This window comes from Opisthocomus hoazin, chromosome 32 (genome assembly GCF_030867145.1).
Source record: "Opisthocomus hoazin isolate bOpiHoa1 chromosome 32, bOpiHoa1.hap1, whole genome shotgun sequence".
NCBI lineage: Eukaryota > Metazoa > Chordata > Aves > Opisthocomiformes > Opisthocomidae > Opisthocomus > Opisthocomus hoazin.
In genome coordinates, this window is record NC_134445.1 from 4,224,349 (window position 1) to 4,241,910 (window position 17,562).

Sequence of the window (17,562 nt, forward strand, 5' to 3'; positions counted from 1 at the left end):
AAAAAGTTCAGCGGCAGCAAACTTTGGGGTAGGGAATTTCCCCTGCAGTTTTTTGCGCTAAGAGCGAAACCTCTACAGGGCGGCGAGGCAGGAAACAAAGCGGCAGTGAATTACAGGCAGCCGCTGCGCAAACCCAGCGTTTAAATTTAGCTCTGAAATGCACAGCAGACGAGTACGAAGGCCGAGGGTGGCCTCATGGCGGGTGAGTGTTGGCTCCTCTCTGCGCCGTGCTGGGTGAGGCAGGTGCCTTTTCCGTGACTCAGTTTCCCCTCGCCTTTCTCTAGCGACCCGTTAGCGCTTTTAATGTGGAGGCTGCTGGGTATTTGTGAGTCTGCGATGCCCCAGAGCCCTGCCCACCTTATCCCCTGTAAAGCAGCTAATATTCAAGCTAATATCCCAATAATCCAAATTAATACTCACTCTGTCCCAGCTCAAATCTTGCAAATCCTCCGTACAGCGCAGGAGCCAAGGTAAAATCCTCAGCCGGGAGATTAAAACCTGCGTAGGGCTCATTGCTCCGGGATCCCGGAGAAGCCGCTGGGCTTTTCCCTGTCGCCCTCCTGCACATCTCAACCGCAGCCTCTCCTGGGGTGTGCGGGGGGCTTGGGGGCTGCTCCTGCCCTTCCTTGCAAGCGCAGGATTTCCCCGCTGAAGGGCTTGTGCTCGTCACATCGTCCCTGAAGGGGCTTTGAGTCACATTGCCAACCTTTCTTTTTCTCACCTGGCTTTTCCGGGGTGTTTTCGTGCCGCGTCTATCAGCTGCTGATCCTCGGGGTGCTCGGAGCGGGGGGCTCACCCGGTTCATGCCGGAGGGGATCGCAGCCTCGGGGTGCTCGGAGCGGGGGGCTCACCCGGTTCATGCCGGAGGGGATCGCAGCCTCGGGGTGCTCGGAGCGGGGGGCTCACCCGGTTCATGCCGGAGGGGATCGCAGCCTCGGGGTGCTCGGAGCGGGGGGCTCACCCGGTTCATGCCGGAGGGGATCGCAGCCTCGGGGTGCTCGGAGCGGGGGGCTCACCTGGTTCATGCCGGAGGGGATCGCAGCCTCGGGACACCGGTGGAGAGCAGCAAGCTGGCACCATCGGCCGGGAGACAGACTAGTGAGGGATGACATGAAGGGATGGGAATAATTAGCAAGTTCCCGTCTTGATTGTCTAATTATAGTGACTGGTGTGCTCGCAAAAAAATATTACCCACGCTTATAGTGTCCCGGTAAAAGCAACGGTAAAGGAACGCCCAGCCACAGGGAAGGGCTGTGCCCGAGCCAGGAAGCTGGGGAGGCTCCACAGCGCCCATGGAGTAATTAATAAATAGAATAACAACAACAAGCATGGCCCGAACTGAGGAACAGGGGCAGGCAGGAGGGGGTTCGCACTGCACCGGTGCCTCTCTCCCTGCCGCCCGGCAGCTGGGCAGTATAGGACCTATAGCTCCTGGCAGCAGCCCTGGGGCCAGGTCTTTACTGGTTCCCAGCACACCTGGGGTCAGGCCCCTATGGTGTCTATAGGTCCCCGTGGCTCCCACTGCGGCCAGTGTCAGGCCCCTATGGCCTCTACAGGTCCCTGTGGCTCCCTGCAACCCCAGTTCCAGGCCCCTGTGGCCCCCGCAGGCCCCTCTCACCCCCGTGCCCCTGGTGTCAGGCCCTTATGGCTCCCACCACCCCCAGTATCAGGCCTCTATAGCCCCTATGGCCTCTATAGGCCCCTGTGGCTCCCACCACCCCCAGTACCAGGCCCCTATCACCTCTATAGGTGCCTGTGGCTCCCAGCAACCCCACCGAAAGGCCTCTCTATGCCCTATGCACTCTATATTCTCCTGTGGCTGCTAGCAACCCCAGTTCCAGGCAACTCTATCCCCTATGGCCTCCATAGACCCCTGGGGCACTCAGTACCCCCAACGACAAGCCCCTGTGGGCCTCTGTGGCTCCCAGCAAGCCCAGTGCCAGGCCCTTATAGCCCCTATAGGCCCCTCTGGCTCCCACCAGCCCCACTGACAGGCCCCTGTAGCCCCTATAGGCCCCTCTGGCTCCCTGCACCCCCACTGACAGGCCCCTAGAGCCCCTATAGGCCCCTCTGGCTCTCACCAGCCCCACTGACAGGCTGCTATAGCCCCCATAGGCACAACTGACAGGCCCCTATAGCCCCTATAGGCCCCTCTGGCTCCCACCAGCCCCACTGGCAGGCCCCTATAGACCCCATAGGCACAACTGACAGGCCCCTATAGCCCCTTTGGGCCCCTCTGGCTCCCACCAGCCCCACTGACAGGCCCCTAGAGCCCCTATAGGCCCCTCTGGCTTTCACCAGCCCCACTGACAGGCCCCTATAGCCCCCATAGGCACAACTGACAGACCCCTATAGCCCCTTTGGGCCCCTCTGGCTCCCACCACCCCCCACTGACAGGCCCCTACAGCCCCTATGGCTCCCACAGGCCCCTGTGGCTCCCAGCACGCCCAGTGCCAGGCCATCGTAGCCCCTGTGACCCCACTCACGCTCCGCTCCGCCGGTGCCCGGCCCCTACAGCTCCTACAAGCCCCGCCACGCACGGGACCCCCGCAACCAACCCCGCCGGACACCCCCCCAGGCCCCGGCAACCGCCCGCCATCGCCCTCCGGAGGCCGGCGCGGAGCCGGCGGCGTCGCTCCCGTTGGCGGGCGGCGCTAGGACCGCGGCGGCGCCTCCCCCGCCCCGTGCACCTGTACCCCGGGGAGGCGGCAGGTGGCGGCGGCGGCCCCGCCCCGCCCGCGCGCCGGCCCCGCCCCGCCCCGCCCCGCCCCGCCGGGACGGCACCTGCGGCCGCGCGCCCGCTGCCGCCGCGGAGCCGGGTGAGCGGGGATCGGGGGTGGGGGGGGCGAGGGGGGACCCCGGGGTCCCGGTCCCGCTCCAGGGCCCCTGCGCGATGGGGAGATGCCGGTCCGGAGCCCCCTCCCCGGGGAAAGGGGGTCCGGGGTTCCGGTGCGGACCCCACACCGGGGAAGGAGCTGGAGGGTCCCCGCATGGAGTGCTCCGGGGGAAAGGGGGGTCCCGGTGCGGACCTCCCACCGGGGAAGGACCTGGGGGGGTCCACGCATGAAGTCTTCCCGGGGAAAGGGGGTCCGGGGGGGGCCGGTGCGGAGCCCCCACCGGGCAAGGAGCTGGGGGGTCCCCGCATGGAGTCCTCCGGGGGAAAGGGGGGTCCCGGTGCGGACACCCACCTGGGGAAGGAGCTGGAGGGCCTCCAGACGGAGTCCCCCAGGGGAAAGGGGGGTCCGGGGGGTCCCGGTGCGGACACCCCCCGCGGGGAAGGAGCTGGAGGGTCCCCAGACGGAGCCCCCCAGGGGAAAGGCGGGTCCGGGGGGTCCCGGTGCGGAGCCTCTCACTCCCGGGGGAAGGGTGGGTCTGGGGGTCTCAGTGTGGAAGCCCCCCTCCTCCAGGGAAGGGGGACCCGGGACAGAGCCCCCCGGCGTAGCGCAGCGGGTCCTGCGGGCAGGATCGGGCCCGGAGCTGGCTCCCTGTTACCCCCCCTCGGTGGGGCAGAGCCGCCACCCAGCCCATCGTGGAGGGGTCCCCCGATTCCCCCCACCGGGAGCGGCTCCGGGACCCCGAGGGCCTCACCCCAACCAGGACGAGGCCATGGGTCCCCCATGGGACCCCCCCCACCCTCCCCTCATGCCCCTCGGCGTCACCGGTTCCTAAAACCGGACCCCTGCCGCCATGCTCCGGCGAGAGGAGCTGAATCCCACCGGCAGCGCCCGCCACCCCGCCGCACCGCCGGTAACGAACCCGGCTTTTCAGCCCCGTCCCAGCCGGCGCAGGGTCCCCGGGGTGGTGGGGGATCGCACCCCGCTTCCCGCCGCTGCCGTTGTGCAATCCCCACCGCTTCCGACATCGCAAGCCCGGCCGCCGGCTCGCTGCCATGTGGAGCGCGCGGCCACGTCGACCACGGCCGCCCTGTTTGCCCGCGACATCGCCGCGGCGTTGGTTTGCCGTGATTTTATTTATTTATTTGTTTTATTTATTTATTTAATTTATTTCCCCCCCCCCTGCCAGGGCAGCGCCTCTCGATTTCCACCGCTCCCCATGATTCCTCCCTCCCGCGCCGCGGAGGATGCGCCGGCTGCCACCAAATTCCCACCCAACCCCCTTTTCCCCCCCCCCATTCCCAACCTGACGGGCTCCACTGGATAATTTTGGCGTCGGTTTTCCGGGGAGCAGAGCGAGCTCCATCCCATCGTGGGATTTTCGGGGAGATCTGCGTGGGGTGACCCCGCGTGTTTGCGGGGGAGAGCGCGAGCGTGCCGGGAGCTCGCGCTGCAGCTCGTCGCAAGAGCCGCCCCGGCTCTTTTGGGGGGGATTTGGGGGGTTTTTATTTTGCTTTTTGTGGGGTTTTTTTGGGCAGGAGATGGGGAGAGGGTGCGGAGTCGGAGCCCCCTCGGGAGCCGCCGCACTGCGGTTCTGCGCAAACCCCCGCGTGCACGAGTGCCGCCCCGGGGTTTGTTAGCATCGCGCGGCTAACGAGCACGCTTCGTTAACGTGGTCACAGCAACATGGCAGGAAAGAGACTCTGGGAGAGATGCGGAGATGGTGGAAAGGGGCTTTTCCTCCCCAAAGCAGGCTGCTCTTTGCCGCCCGCCTCCTCGCAGCGCCTTGCACCGTGCAATGAATCCGTCGGGTCTCAGCGGTACAAGTGGGGTGGCAGCATCTCTGCTCGGATACGAGCACAAATTGAGGTGGTTTTTTTTTTCCCCCCTTAATTCATCTTTTTTCCCCCCATCTCGCGGAGCCGGTGCTGCCTGGTCCCGCCGCGGCTCGCGGACGGGTGCCCTTGGCAGTGAAGCGTGGTCCGGCCGCCGGCTTTGATCCCCGCGGCGCTGAAAGCGGTGACCCCGCGGCCCGCCTCACCCCTCCTCCTTCACAAGCCGAAACTTCCTCGCCCTTGAAGTTGTTGGCAGGTGCCCTTCTCCGCTCCGGGGCCCGCGCCTTTTCCAAGGCAATAAAAAGAAAAGGAAAAAAAAAAAAAAGAAATAAAGGGGAGGGGGACCCCGAAGTGGAGGAGGAGGAGGAGATGCCGGTGAATGGCTCCCGTGGAGCTTGTCCATGCTCCGGCGGCCGCGGCTCACAAAGAGCAGCCGCGGGAGGTTTGCTGGCGGTGGGAAAGCTCGGCCGGTCCCGGCGAAGGCTTTGCAGCCGGTGCTGAGCTCCGGCGCGGCACCGGACACCGAATCTGCCGCTCCGATTCAGCCGAAAGCGAAGCGCCGCGGGGTCTCGCACGCGTTTTCCTTCCCAGCAGCGCTGCAGGGAGGAAAAAGACCCGAGGAAAGGCTCTTTCGGCACGGCCAAAAATATTCCGGCAATTTTTTGCGGCTTGATTTTAGCTTCGTGACGCTGCTGCCGGCGCGCGCGGGGAGGTCGCGGGGGGCGATGCCGCAGCAGCCGGCTCGGTCGCGGGAGAAACGCGCTTTTGTGGTGGCCGGATCCAGCGCGTCTCGCAGCGTTTTTCGAACCTCGCTTGTTCCTGGCGTTTTATTTTCGGTGTGGATTTGCAGGCTGGAAGGGCCGTGGGGGGAGTGGATTGCACGGGTCCTGCTTGCTCCCTTGCAGAGATTAACTTCATAGCAATATATAATTAATAATATTAATATAAAAATATATAATTACTATTATATTAATATCAAGGGGATGCGCCCGAAGTGCATCTGGTGCGTGAGTTAACCCGCGGGTGTTGCTGCTTCTCCCCAGGTTAGCGGAGCGGAGCAGATCAGCATGAAGCATCCCGAGACCCCACGTCCCTGAAATTGCCGTGGGGAGCACCCTCCAGAAACAAAAAATGAGGCTTTTCCGGAGACGCTACGGCCCCTTGAAGGTGGCTCTGGCGGGCGCCGTCTTCGTCATCTTCCTCTTCATCCTCCAGAAGGATGTGGGGAGCAAGGACCCGAGAGAGGAACCCTGGTTGAAGAACATCGTCCAGGGGAAGGACCAAGTCCTCGACCTGATGCTGGGGGCGGTGAACAACATCCGCGACTCGATGCCGAAGCTGCAGATCGGCGCTCCGGTGCGGCAGGAGGAACCACCGCCCAGCGCTCGCTCCTGCCTGCCCGGCGTCTACACGGCGGCGGAGCTGCGGCCGCTGATGGAGAGACCCCCCCAAGACCCCGCCAGCCCCGGAGCCGACGGCAAAGCCTTCAAGAAGGATCGATGGACGCCGGAGGAGACGAAGGAGAAGGAGCGAGGTTACGAGAAGCATTGCTTCAACGCCTTCGCCAGCGACCGCATCTCCCTCCAGCGCGCGCTGGGGCCCGACAGCCGCCCGCCGGAGTAAGAGCGTCGCCCAGACCGCCCCGGGGGGCCGCTTGCTCCCGCCACGGGGAAGTTTAAGGGGAAATCAAAGCAGATCAGGAGCGGGATGTCACTGATCCTTGGCAGGGGATCAAGCGGAGGCAGGGCTGAGAAAATACATACATTTATTATTATTTTTCCCCCTAATTTTTGTCCTCTTGGGTTTTTTAACAGCGATGGCCAAAGGCCAGCAGCCGTTCTTTGTGTCTCTGGGTACCTGCTCGCGGCCGGGTGGCTCCGGCATCTCCCCCCGCTTTCCCTCCCCTCCCTCTTTTATTTCAGCTGGCTCCAGTAATCGGACTTTTTCTTTTCTTAGCCGAGTGGAACAGCCTCAGACCCCGCTGGGGTCGGGGTGGGGGGAAGGAAGCGGCGTAAACTTGAGAGATTTCCTCGGATTAAAGCGTGGCTGCCTCCAACCCCTGCCTGCTGGGGGGGGGGGGGCTTGGGGAAAGGCTTGGGGGGCTGCAAAAAGGCTTGAATAGGGGGTAGAAACCCAGCCCTGGTGTGGAAACTGCCCCCTCCCCGCGCTGGCCGGCGATTATCCGTGCTTAGCAGGTGTAGCGGTGACAATGGGGGGGACACCGGGGCCGGGCGGGCGGCAGGAATGTGATTCAATCAATTAAAATCAAAGCGGCGACGAGCCGAGAGCCGCTGGGGCCGGGAGCCGCTCTCCTGCTGCGGGGTTTTGCGGGGACGGGGGGTGTTTTGTTTCTGCCGTGCCCTCCCCGTCTTGCTTAGCCCCCTGCTCTTCTCTCTCGGAGGTGCATCGACCAGAAATTCAAGCGGTGCCCGCCCCTGCCCACCACCAGCGTCGTCATCGTCTTCCATAACGAAGCGTGGTCGACGCTGCTGCGGACGGTGTACAGCGTCCTGCACGCCTCCCCGGCCCTGCTGCTGAAGGAGATCATCCTGGTGGACGACGCCAGCACGGACGGTGGGTGGGAGCCGTGGCGGGACGCGGGGAGCCGTGGTGGGACATGGGAGCCGTGGTGGGACACGGGAGCCGTGGTGGGACGCAGGGAGCCGTGGTGGGACATGGGAGCCGTGGCAGGATGCAGGGGCCATGGTGGGACGTGGGGAGCCGTGGCGGGACATGGGAGCCGTGGCGGGATGCAGGAGCCATGGTGGGATGCGGGGAGATACCGAGCATCTTTCCATCCCTGGGAGCAGCGGTTCTGAGCCGCTCTCCTCCGAGCCGAGTCTCCGAGCAGCCCGGGGTGCGTCCCACAGCTCTTCCGCGTTGTTTCGCGTCCGCCCGGGAGCACCCTCAGGGATTTTCCCTTCTCCGGCGCTGCCTTTAACCCAGCCCTGGAGAAAAACCGGGCGCTCCTCCCCGCAAAGCCCTCATCCGGCGGCTGGCTCGCCCGCCAGGCTGCGATCCTCGTTAGCTGCACCCAGAGCAGGTTAACGACGTGGTTCAGCCTCAGGGTGCCGGAGAGGAGCGGACTTTGCCCTCGCCCCGGAGATAAACGCTCCCTTTGTGCCCACGGCGTCTGCACGGGCACCCAAGGAGCAGAGACCTCGGGGCGGTGCAGGGCTTTGTCACCCGTGAGCTTGGCTCCCGTCGGGCTTGGGGTCCCTTGCCAGGACGTCCCAGCTCTCCCTTGGCGGTTCCCAGCTTTTGGCTCGGCTGCATCTGCCAAGGGAGGAGAGAAATCCCGATCTCCCTGGGTGCCCCCTTGTCCACTGTCCCTTCTCTCGGTGACAGCTCGTCCGCTCGATCCCGGCGACGCTTTAACCCCAGGGCACAAGACTCTCCTGCCCCGTCGTTCCTCTACTTCGGTGGAGGATTAGAGGGGGTGGGCAGCTCCTTTGCAAACCCCACTTTCTTTAGCCAAAAACCCGCTCGGAATTTGGGGGGAAGGAGGCTCCGTGTCTCCCCAAGCCCACGGCCACATCCGAACCCGGCTGCAGGGTCTGAGCGGGAGCTCCTGCGAGGGGCTGGGATGGGGGGGGACAGCAGGACGGGCTGGTGGGACGCAGGAGCCGGCTTCTCCCCCATGTTCTGATGGAGCTGGTCACGCTTTTTCCCCTCCCAGACTACCTGAAGGACGAGCTGGATCGCTACGTGGAGCAGCTCCAGATCGTGCGAGTCGTGCGGCAGGAGGAGAGGAAGGGGCTGATCACGGCACGGCTGCTGGGGGCCAGCGTGGCCAGCGGGGAGGTCCTGACCTTCCTGGACGCCCACTGTGAGTAACCACCATCACCTCCCGGGGGTCCCCGCGGAGCTGGCGGGGGTGAAGTCGTCTCCACTCGATGGCCAAACCCTTCCCCATGCCCCAGGCGAGTGTTTTCACGGCTGGCTGGAACCCCTCTTATCCCGCATCGCCGAAGAGCCCACGGCCGTCGTCAGCCCCGACATCGCCACCATCGATCTCAACACCTTCGAATTCTCCAAGCCCATCCAGAACGGCAAGCAGCACAGCCGGGGCAACTTCGACTGGAGCCTGACTTTCGGCTGGGAGGTCGTCCCGTCCCGGGAGAGGCAGCGGAGGAAGGATGAGACCTTCCCCATCAAGTAAGCCGTCGCGGGGGGGAATTCTGATCCGCTTCGGAGCTGGCGTGCGGGTACCAAAGGTTGGATGAGCCCTGGGAACGCCGTGTCCGGACCCAACGGCTGCGGAACGGACTGGCTGAGCGGGGTGCTGAGGGAGGCACGGCCGGGGTGGCAAAGAGCTGGGTGCCCTGTGCTGCAAACCTGCCCCGTCCTCCGGTCGTTTTTGCTCCTTTTTCCCACAAATTGGGGTTTTCCCTGTTGGTTTTGGTGCTTCTGGGGGGGTGATGCTGTCCCTTCCCGGCGGAGCTTCCCTTGTGGGGTGCTTGGCTGGAGGGATCTCAGGTGGTTTGTGCCTGGGAGAGGGTGCTCGGGCACAGTGGGGGCTGTGGGGCTGGCAGAGGAGAAACCTCCCCTGGGGTCTGGAACCAGAAAAGACCTTTTCACAAAGACCCTGGGATTCTCTCCAGCCATCTCTCCATTCCTGCAAAGCCTCTCGTTAGGGGCTTAATCACTGTCTTGCATCTTCTCGCTCTTGGAGACCCAGCTACCGGGGCACAGGGTGGGCACCTGCGCTGGCACAGCAGCGGGAAGATGTCACCGGCGGAACGGATGGCACCAAACCCCCAATTTTTACCCCCCATTTTGCCTGCAGAGGAACTCTGGGCATTTTGTTCCCGCTGCGCCTCTCGGTCGGTGCCCCACGATAAGCCGGGTGCTCCCACCGGGAGATACCGGACACCCTGCCTGGCCCCGTCCGCATCCCGTCCCCCGGCCGGCGGCGGGGCTGGCTTTGTGCAGAGGTCACCCGGGAGACGTCCCCGTCCCAATAAAGGTCCCTTTTACCGCGAGCCGGCGGTTTGGCTCCCGGCAGCATCTCATCTCCGCTCAGCAGGAACGCGGCAGCTCAACGAATCCTTTTTTTTTTTATTTTTCCTGAATAAAAGCAAGTTTTATGTTCCAGCCTCTTCTAAAGATCAGATGGAAAAGATTAGAGGAGCGGGAGGAGTGAATGGGGCGCCGGGCGCTGTGCTCTAATCTCCCCCCCTGCTTTTCAGCGATAGGTTTTCGGTTACAATATCCCCCTTTCGCTGTGAGTCGAGAGCCGGCGGCGAGGCCCCTCGGTGTCACGCTGCCGCCGTCCCCTCCCGGCAGCTGGGTCCGGTCCCTCCGCCAAAGCCACCACGTCTGGAGCACAGCTGGATGGGGCAGGGAGCCGGGGGGGGACACGACACGGCTGCAGAGTGCTCGTGCCCACCGTGTGAGCCACGATGTCCCCAAAACTCAGACTCTGCTTTTCTATTTTTATTTTTGCCCTGTTTTCCCCTGCTTCAGGCTCTGCTTCTCCCTCCTCCGCAGGTCCCCGACCTTCGCCGGTGGCCTCTTTGCCATCTCCAGGTCCTACTTCGAGCACATCGGCTCCTACGACGATCAGATGGAGATCTGGGGGGGCGAGAACGTGGAAATGTCCTTCAGGGTAAGGCCGGGTCGGCGCCGTCTCCGAAGGGCGTCTTCAGGGATGCCCCTTGTTGGGGGGGCCACGGGGCCGTTGGACCCCCCCCACGTCTCAGGTGTCACCTCCCCATAGGTCTGGCAGTGCGGGGGTCAAGTCGAGATCATCCCTTGCTCCGTCGTGGGTCACGTCTTCCGCTCCAAGAGCCCCCACACCTTCCCCAAGGGCACCCAGGTCATCTCCAGGAACCAGGTCCGCCTGGCCGAGGTCTGGATGGACGACTACAAGGAGATCTTCTACAGGAGGAACCAGCAAGCTGCCCAGATGGCCAGAGAGGTACCGGGCACGCCAGTGGGCTGCTGGCTCTCCCGGGGGGGCCGGATCCTGCTGGGAGCTCAGGCTGGAGCAGAGGGAGGAGGTGGGCTTAGCCTGGAGGTGGGAGAGCAAATGCAGGTGGAAAGATGTAGCCGAAAAGCTTTTCTTTTTTTTTCTTTTAATTGGGCCAGAACATTTTCTAGTAGGAAAAACATAGACATTTTTTAGGTGTTTTCATTTTTTGACTTTTTAAAATTGTATTTTTCCAATGTCACAATGTCATGTGGTGGCACGGCGGCACGTCCCAGCCCTCTGGGCGAGCGGTCCCTGCCCGGGACCGGGGTGTCTGGCAAGACCCCCCCACCGCTCTCGGTCCCGGGCGCACCGCGATGGACAACAGCAAAGCCGGGAGGACCCCTCGGCTCGGAGCCCCGGCTCGGGAGGGGGTTTTTTCTGGTTGTTTTTTTTTTCCTTGCTGGCTTCGGAGGTTGGTTAAATTTTCTCACGTGACTTTGTCGATAGAAGACGTATGGTGACATTACAGACCGCCGCAAGCTGAGGGAGCGGCTCCACTGCAAGAACTTCACCTGGTACCTCCAGACCGTCTACCCGGAGATGTTCGTCCCCGACCTGACCCCGACGTTTTACGGAGCGGTAAGCACGGGGCTGCCCGGAGCATCCCGCCGGGCTCCGTCCTTGTGTAAATATAGCCGTGGCAGTGACGTCCCCAAAATTTGGGTTTTTTGCGTTCAAACCAGCGCGAGTGAGGATGCTGGGGCAGCTGCGTCCGTCACCACGTCCGTCGTCAGCTGGTGGGGCCGGTTTGGGCTCTGGCTGATGGGGAAGAGCTGGAATCCGGCAGAGCTGGTTCCGGCCGAGTTACGGGGTGGGAGACGTGGCGCTGGGTGAAATCGGGCGAAAAAGCCGAAAGCTTCCCCGAACGCCGTGCCAGCGTCGGCGGGCGGGGGAAGGGCAAGACACGGAGCTCTGGCTCCATCCCTAGGAAGGAGCGGCTGAAAAAAGCCCCTGTCCTCTGAGCCGGGTGTTTGGGGTCTGCGTCCGACCCTGCCCGGCCGGGGCGACGCGGAAGCCGCCGTTGGATGCGGTGAGGGCCGGGCGCTGGCTCCCGTCCAGGTTTTAATTCACCTTTGTTTCCTGAAACCTCGTCCCGGGCGGCTCTCGCCCTTGACTCGGTGGGACGGAGGCGTTGGCACGGGCGTTCCTCGCGTCCTGGAAAGGGCAAGGGACCCGGACACGGCACCGAGTACCGGGACCGTGTTTGTACAGCAAGAATTAAGCACCCTGCAAAGCCCAAACTCAAGGCGGGTCCCTACCCTGGGACCTCAGAGCCCAGCTCACCTCCCTGCCCCTTTTTATTTATTGCCCCCACCCTTGCAGATAAAAAACGAGGGCACCAAGAGCTGCCTGGACGTCGGCGAGAACAACCACGGTGGGAAACCGCTCATCATGTACCCCTGCCATGGGATGGGGGGCAACCAGGTGGGCACCCATGAACCCCCAGTGTTTCCCCCCCTGCTGGCAGACCCCCTGGTTTTCCCCTGGGGGTTACTTTTTTGGGGCACAGCAGCGTGACGTCCCCTCTCTGGTCTCACCCCCCCAGTATTTCGAGTACACGAGCCAGCGGGAGCTGCGGCACAACATCGGGAAGGAGCTTTGCCTGCGGGCGAGCTCGGGGTCGGCCGAGCTGGGCGCCTGCCAGTACCGAGGGAAGCCCGGGCGGGTGCCGGCCAGCGAGGAGTGGGACCTGGTGCAGGTGAGGAGATGCATCTCCATCCCGGGAAGCACCCAAGGATGTGGTGACGTCATCCTCCTCCCCGTGATGGTGCTTCTCTGCCGCTTCCCCTCGGTCGCATCCGTTCTTCATCCCACCGGCGTCTCCGAGCTGATGCTGTCTTTGTTTTCCAGCAGGATCGGCTGATTAAAAACCCGGCCTCCGGTATGTGCTTGACGGCACGAGGGAAGCACCCGGCGATGGTTCCCTGCGACCCGGCGGACGCCCACCAGCTCTGGTCCTTCAGCTAGGCGGGCAGCAGAGCGGCCCAAGCCCCCGGCCATCCCCAGCCGTGCTCGGGAGACCAGAATCCAAAAGAACTACTTTTTTTTTTTTTTTTAATTTAAGAAGCAAAAGCCTTAAATATGCTGCATTTCACGGTTGCCTTGAACGCAGCCCCGTGCCTTTGGAGCGGGGAAGCCCGGGGAGCTGAGCTGGGCCAGTGGTACCGCACGGAGCCCAGAACACGGCGCTCGCAGAGACGCCCGAGGATGCTCTTTGGTCCCGTCCCCGGCTCCAGCCAGAGACTTCCACGTTCACATCGGGCGTTGGAAACCGCAGCCACGCCGCCCTGCGTGCGAGAGCCGGGTGGGGGAACGCCTGCCTGCGAGGAGGAGGATGGCGGCCGCAGGGCTCATCCCGCAGGAGCGTGGATCCTGCTTTGTCGTCGCCCTGGGCGGGCAAGGGAATCCACCCCCACCCCCCACCCCCCCCCGGTACTGTCAGGATCCGGCCCTCGGCCCCACGGCACGGCGAGCGTCTTGCGTCGCTGCTGCCGGGACGGGAGGAGTTGGGCTCTCTGCCTTGGGTATCAGGCTTGATGTTGGGGGGGGATTTAGATTTTTTTTATTACTATTATTTTTATTATTATATGATGATGATTCCTTGGCGCGGTTCGGCTCGTGCTGATCTGGAGGAAGGTTTTTCCCGGACAGAGTGGCTCGAATGCACCGCGGCATCCTCCCGGAGAGGCTCTCGCCGGCACCTGGGCGTGAGATCTCCTCCCTTCCCTGTTTTTCTTCCAGCCCGACTACTGTAGCTGCCGCTCCCGTCGCCATTTCATTATAGCAGGGGGCGAAACCCCTCCTGGAAGTGGCGTGGGGGTGGGAGAACCTGCCTTTGGATACACAACCTCAAATAAAGAGATGATTTATTTTACGGACGTCCCGTCTCTGGCTTTCTCCCAGCTCCCACTCCTCCTCCAACTTAATTTCCCTCCCGCTTCTCACCCTGGAAACTCCCTTTTGCAGCCCAAAAGTGGATTTAAAGCCACGTTAGCAATGACTTGTCCAGCTGGGGGGGTTCAAATGTAGGTTGGGGCACCCCTGCTCGGGGGCGGAGGCTTTGCTGCTGTCCTTTGCTGTGTTCCCTCCTGCACTGATAAAACCAATTAAGTGATTATTCGGAGACCATTTTAGCCATGAAATCTCGTGTTTTCCGTAGAGATAAGAGCAGAAATGCAGCAGGTGGCCTTTTTCTTTCCTTTTTTTTTTTTTGAACTGGATGAACATTTAATCGCCGCTGTCACAAATGCTGTTTTCCAGCGGCTGCTCCATCAGCAGAGCGAAAAACCTCGCTGCTGCCGCAGCTTCGCCCCCCCGAAGGCCTCCATTGCTTTTCAAAAGGGGAAAAAATTAAAACTGATTTGGCCAGGAATCAGATTTTTATCGCAAACCACATTGGTGTTTCGTTTAACCTCAGAATGCTCTGTGTAGGTCGTGTCCAGTCCTGGCTGGGGTTTTCTTGGAGGGGTTGAGGGTCTTGCCCAGCGTTTGCCTCGATTTCCCCGTCCCGGGGTCCATGCAGGCACCCTGCATGTGTTGGACAAAACTCTCCGACGCATCCCACGGATAAACGCGGTGCGAGAGCCGCAGCTGGGGCGACCGCAGGGCCTCGAGACCGGGAGAAACTCAGGACAATGTTGCCTGAGATGCGCAGAAGAGGCAGATGCAAGATGAGGGCATCGTCCCCCCAGGGATTTGGGCTGCCTGTCCAAAGCCAAGGGAGAGCTGGGGTGCACCCGGGCGTTTCCAGCCCCGAAGGTCGAGGCCGTGCGTCCTTTGGAAGAGGGACCAAGGCTGCTCGATAGGGCTGCGGCACCTGGGTTTCTTCCCGTCCCTCCTTCTCCATCCCCTTTAAAGCCGCCGTCAGCGCAGCCCCCGCCGCAGTCGAAGAGCTGTCGTGGTCCAGGATGATGCTGCAGCTCGTGCTCCTCGCCGCCCTCGCCCTCTGCGGTGCGTCGTCCGCGGGAAGCAGTCGCCCTCGTTAGCTGGCGACGGCCCCCCCGGGTCGCGGCTCACTCCCCGCTCCCCGTCCTCTCTCCTGCAGGACGCTGCTCCGAGCAGGTTCTCAATGGGATGCAACGGGTGGTCGGGGGGACCGAGGCGAGCTCGCACGCCTGGCCCTCCCAGGTGGGTTCTTCCCGAGGTCAGCCGGTAAATCCCGTGGGACTCTCACCGCCCCTGGACCACGCGGTGACACCCCCCAATGTCTCGCGTCCCCCTCTCCGCAGATCTCCCTCCAGTATTCCTCCAGTGGCAGCTGGCATCACACCTGCGGAGGGTCCCTCATCAAAAAGAACTGGGTGATGACGGCGGCCCATTGCGTGGACAGGTGAGCGGGCGCGGGGTCCCCACCTCCCTCTTGTGCAAAAGACGGTTTTCCACCAAAAACCTTTCCAAGGAGAAATTTTGACTGCCCCTACCCAGGGAGCAACGGTCCTTTAGGGTCTTTACTGGTCCTCCTTTAGGGGTTACATGGACCATCTCTGGGAGCATCTTCTTGCACTGATCCTTTCCATGTCAGCTCATGGTTAAAATAATAACAATTTATGGCCTGATCCCGTGTTTTTTCTCCTTCCCGGCAGCAACCGGAGCTTCCGCATCGTGGCCGGCGAACACAACCTCGACTCAACCGAAGGCACCGAGCAGGTCATCAGCGTGAGCAAGATCATCATCCATCCCTCCTGGAACAGCAACAATGTCGCCGCGGGGTAACGCCCGTGGGGAGGGGGGGCTTGAAGAGGCCGCGTCGCTGGGAGTGGGGGGGTCCTTCCAACATCCTCTCTCTCCTCTCGCCAGCTACGACATCGCCCTGCTCCGCCTGTCCAGCTCCGTCACCCTGAACAGCTACGTGCAGCTGGCAGTCCTGCCCTCGTCGGGCACCATCCTGAGCAACGACTACCCCTGCTACATCACCGGCTGGGGTCTCACCCGCAGTGAGTGCCGACGGGTCGCCCCGGCCCTCTATCACCCCAAAAATGTGGGAAACGGGGCAAGCTGAATGATATTTTTAAGCCTTTTGAGGTCCCAGGAGGCATCACTCAGGGCTTCGCTCCAGGCATGGGGATGCCCAACGTTGGGTAGCGTCGTGCCAAGGTTTGAGGGGGGTTTTACGCGGGACAAGGGGCTCAGTGGTGGCTGCAGGCTCTGCTTTGTGGAGGGGGTGGGTTGCTGCGGGTCTCGCAGGTCTTTGCCGGTGTGGCGTTAACCGGTGCTCGGTTGCGTGCAGCCAACGGGCAGCTCTCCAGCGTCCTGTTGCAGGCCTACCTGCCCGTGGTGGACTACCAGACCTGCTCCAGTTCCTCCTACTGGAGCTCCACCGTCAAGAACACCATGGTCTGTGCCGGTGGTGACGGCGTCCGTGCCGGCTGCAACGTACGTCCCCGGGCATCCCCAGCATCCCACTGGCATCCCCGTTGCTCCCATCTCATATGGGTTCCTCGCTCTGGCAGGGTGATTCGGGTGGTCCCCTCAACTGCAAGGTGAACGGGGAGTACCAGGTCCACGGCGTCACCAGCTTCGTCTCCAGTCTGGGCTGCAACGTCTCGCGCAAACCCACCGTCTTCACCCGCGTCTCTGCCTACATCTCCTGGATTGACAGCGTAAGGCGACGGCAGGGCTCGGGTGGCCGGTAGCTGAGACCTGGTGCTGTCGTTGCACCGACGCACCAGCTCGGTCCCTGGTTGGCTCAGCCATTGCCTTTCTTCTCCTTTCAGGTGATTGACCAGTACTGAGCGGTGGCAGGAGAAGAGCCCGGTCCCTGGCTTGGGCGATGGACATCAGCTTCCCCCATGTTTTGGTTGGGGGCATTCAATCAAATCAATAAATAATGTCAATAAAAGCTGTTCCTCTCTTCAGCGCACTGGTGGATGCTTTGCCCCGCAGCCCGGCAATACCTGCTCCTCCAGCCCGCGGGATCCTTTCCCCTCCTGCACTCCAGAGCATCCATTTGGCCGCGTCCCTCCTCTTCCTCACGCCTTAGGAAAGAGCAGCGGGGAAAAGCGGCAGCTGGAAAATCCTTGGGATAATGGAAGAGGGGAAAATGCTGCAAACAGCAGAAGAGCAACGAGGGGTGAAGGGTCTGGAGAAGAAGTCTTCCGAGGAGCGGCTGAGGCAGCTGGGGCTGTTCAGCCTGGAGAAGAGGAGGCTGAGGGGAGACCTTCTCGCTCCCCACAGCTGCCTGACAGGAGTTTGTGGTGCGGTGGGGGTTGGTCTCTCCTCCCAGGTAACCAGCGACAGGACGAGGGGCAACGGCCTCAGGTTGAACCAGGGGAGGTTTAGACTGGATACCAGGAAAAATTTCGTCACTGCAGGAGTTGTGAAGCCTTGGCCCAGGCTGCCCAGGGCAGCGGGGGAGTCCCCACCCCTGGAGGGCTTCATAAGATGTGTGGATGTGGCACTGCAGGACATGGTTTAGCAGGCATGGGGGTGTTGGGTGGATGGTTGGCCTTGATGATCTGAGAGGTCTTCTCCAACCTTAATGATTCCATGATTCCATGACTCTAAATCCCCTCTGTGGGCAGCGACGCAGCTCCTTGGGGACACAGCAGGGATACAGTGGGACACGGAGGGGTCCGATTGGGATTTTTCCCCGCCGTTAGCTCCATTTCTCACCCAAAACCGACCCCGGTGGCAATGAGAGCTGTCGGATTCGGTGACCGTCACTGCCTCGCCCCGCTGCTGTATCTTGGAGTGGCGACCGTGCTGCAGCCCCCACCTGGCACAGGGATAAAATACCAGCACCAAAACTGCACCAAAAGCCAAATTTAAACCCAAAACCTGCTCGTGGAAGAACAAAGAGGCGAGCGCGCGTTCCCAGTCACCCCTTTGGCCCACCCACGTCGCTGGGTGCCTGGGGGAGCCTTTCCGGGGGGGGGACGGCGTGGGGGGGTGCCCGGGTGCTCGGCGGATGCCGGCA

The 17,562-nt window shown here is 62.5% G+C and overlaps 2 protein-coding genes across 2 annotated transcripts; both read left to right on the forward strand.

Moving 5' to 3' along the window:
• Positions 1-5,800: 5,800 nt before the first annotated feature.
• Positions 5,801-12,662, forward strand: GALNT6 (polypeptide N-acetylgalactosaminyltransferase 6). Its single transcript, XM_075445651.1, has 10 exons — positions 5,801-6,288; positions 7,071-7,243; positions 8,349-8,498; positions 8,593-8,827; positions 10,163-10,280; positions 10,392-10,592; positions 11,094-11,225; positions 11,970-12,071; positions 12,193-12,345; positions 12,501-12,662. Exons 1-10 carry the CDS (start codon positions 5,801-5,803, stop codon positions 12,612-12,614), a joined length of 1,866 nt encoding a protein of 621 aa, XP_075301766.1. The 3' UTR covers positions 12,615-12,662.
• Positions 12,663-14,557: 1,895 nt separating this feature from the next.
• On the forward strand, positions 14,558-16,378 carry CELA1 (chymotrypsin like elastase 1). Its single transcript, XM_075445724.1, has 8 exons — positions 14,558-14,597; positions 14,692-14,774; positions 14,876-14,976; positions 15,230-15,355; positions 15,444-15,580; positions 15,874-16,019; positions 16,097-16,246; positions 16,361-16,378. Exons 1-8 carry the CDS (start codon positions 14,558-14,560, stop codon positions 16,376-16,378), a joined length of 801 nt encoding a protein of 266 aa, XP_075301839.1.
• Positions 16,379-17,562: the final 1,184 nt, after the last annotated feature.